The sequence below is a fragment of the Salvelinus sp. IW2-2015 genome, unplaced genomic scaffold (assembly GCF_002910315.2).
Source record: "Salvelinus sp. IW2-2015 unplaced genomic scaffold, ASM291031v2 Un_scaffold2814, whole genome shotgun sequence".
In the NCBI taxonomy this organism is placed as follows: Eukaryota; Metazoa; Chordata; class Actinopteri; order Salmoniformes; family Salmonidae; genus Salvelinus; species Salvelinus sp. IW2-2015.
This window is the reverse complement of record NW_019944114.1, coordinates 93069-95093: the sequence shown is the minus strand read 5'-3', so window position 1 is coordinate 95093 and position 2025 is coordinate 93069. Positions and strand designations below refer to the sequence as shown.

The 2025-nt window shown below is 60.1% G+C and overlaps 1 protein-coding gene across 1 annotated transcript in view; it reads left to right on the top strand.

The window, feature by feature from the left end:
- Positions 1-2025, top strand: part of LOC112074783 (neurite extension and migration factor-like) — an 8182-nt gene that overhangs the window by 3436 nt on the left and 2721 nt on the right. The window contains 1 exon segment of the mRNA XM_070440673.1: positions 218-1993. Coding sequence (XP_070296774.1) covers positions 218-1993 — 1776 coding nt within the window.

The window sequence follows — 2025 nt, the reverse complement described above, 5'->3', positions numbered from 1 at the left end:
CCCCAGCCAGACCACTATCCCTCCGGTTCTCCTCTCCTGGGACAAGAGAAGCAGCAGAACCAGCCTCCGCCAGCCAACTATCCCCTGGGTCTCTTCTCTAAGAGGAGAAAAAGCCTCCCAGCCAGAACTATCCCCTGGGTCTCTCTCTAGAGGAGAAACAGCCTCCCAGCCAGAACTATCCCCTGGGTCTCTCTTTAGAGGAGAAACAGCCTCCCAGCCAGAACTATCCCCTGGGTCTCTCTCTAGAGGAGAAACAGTTTGCCTCCCTGCAGCTAGTCCAGAGCTGTGTCCTCTCCCCTCCCTCCGAGTCAGAGCTCCAACAGTCCCCCCATCTCTGCCCCAGCTTCCCCCCCTCCATGTGGAACCACCAGCCCCATCTCTGCCCCAGCTACCCCCACAGCCAGGGGAGCTTTGGCCCCGACACCACTCTCCTCTCCAGCGGGTTCCTGCCCTTGTTGGACGGCGTTCCTGGGTCTCGGTCAGGGTCTGGGTCAGACTACAGCCAGCAGGGATCAGAGACTGACAGACTGCTGTACGAGAAGAGTTACCTTGTGGAGGGGGATGGGCTGGGGCTGCAGCCAGGGTCGGGGGTGGAGCTACAGGAGCTGCAGGTGTGTCAGTCAGGTGTCTGTCTGGGGCAGGTGCAGTACCAGAGAGACTCTCTCTGCTCAGACCATGGATGTCTAATCAGCTATGACTCTGTGGGCTCCTTATCTGCCTGCTCCTCCAACTATAGCTCTCAGAGCCTCCAGTCCTGCAGCTGTGGGGAACAGCGTGAGGGAGGAGGGGAGACGGAGGAGAGGAGAGACAACTACCTGCAGCACTGCAGCTGTGGGGAACAGCGTGTTGGAGGAGGGGAGACGGAGGAGAGGAGAGACAACTACCTGCAGCACTGCAGCCCCACAGTGTTGTTCCAACAGAGCCTGGAGAACATGGGTCACCCCATCACCCCCCTCAGAGAGTCCTCAGACCTCCTCGACATCTCCAACTTCACCCCCGACAAGTTCAGACACTCCGCCCTGTCCGAGCTGTCGCCCCCGGAGACCCCCAACCTCTCCCCCCAGGTGACGGGGTGGGAGATGAGGACAGGAGGCAAAGCCCCGGAGTACCAGGATCATGTGACAGGATGTGACATCATGCAGCAGGCGGAGCAGCACGGGGTGGAGGGGCGACAGTTCCAGATACACCCCTCATTCAACGGAGAGGGGGAGGAGCAGGGGAGGAAGAACACCCGCTCTAAGAGGAAAGGTTATAAACAGGCAGCAGCGGGGGGACAGCAGGGGCCTAAGAAAGGCCGGGCCCCCAGAGCATGCAAGACAGAGAAGGTGAAGATGCCTAGACAGAGCCGCTCCTCTAAGAAGATCAAAGCCATGCTGGAGGGGAAGGCTGCCAAGAGTCAGGCGCAGGCGGGGGGGAACCTTCAGCCCCACAGCCACGGTAGCACTGGGGACTGGTCTGGTAGCAGCACCGGGCCTAGGGGCTGGTCGGAGGGGAACACCAGCCTGGGGGAAGGGGAGGAGCAGCAGGAGTTTGAGGAGCCGTCTAACATCCTGTCCAACATTGTGTCCGGCATGGCGGAGGTCCAGAGGTTCATGATGGAGTCCATGGAGCCTCTCTGGGACCCGCTGGAGGGCGGCCTGCCGCCTGACGCCAACAGCCTCAACATGAAGACACTCCACATCCTCCAGGGAAGGGGGGGCAAGAAGGGGGCAGGTTCCGTGGTGGTCGGACGGGGCAGGAAGGCCAGGGGCAAGGTGGGAAAGAACCAGGCCAAGTTTAACACCTCCCACCCCATCTTCCCCCAGCTCGCTCTGGGCTGCAACATGTTCGACAAACCCAACTCGATTAGCCCAGGCCCCACGCACAAAAAACTGTACCGCCACAAGACCAGCGCCAAGCTCCCAAACATGGAGACTGTGAAGGGCAAGCGAGGGGGAGCGGAGAGCAACCCAAACAAGGACTTGGCTCTCATGGCCTCTTTTGAGAAACTGAGGTAATATTTTGTTATCTGATGCTGTTGCCCTA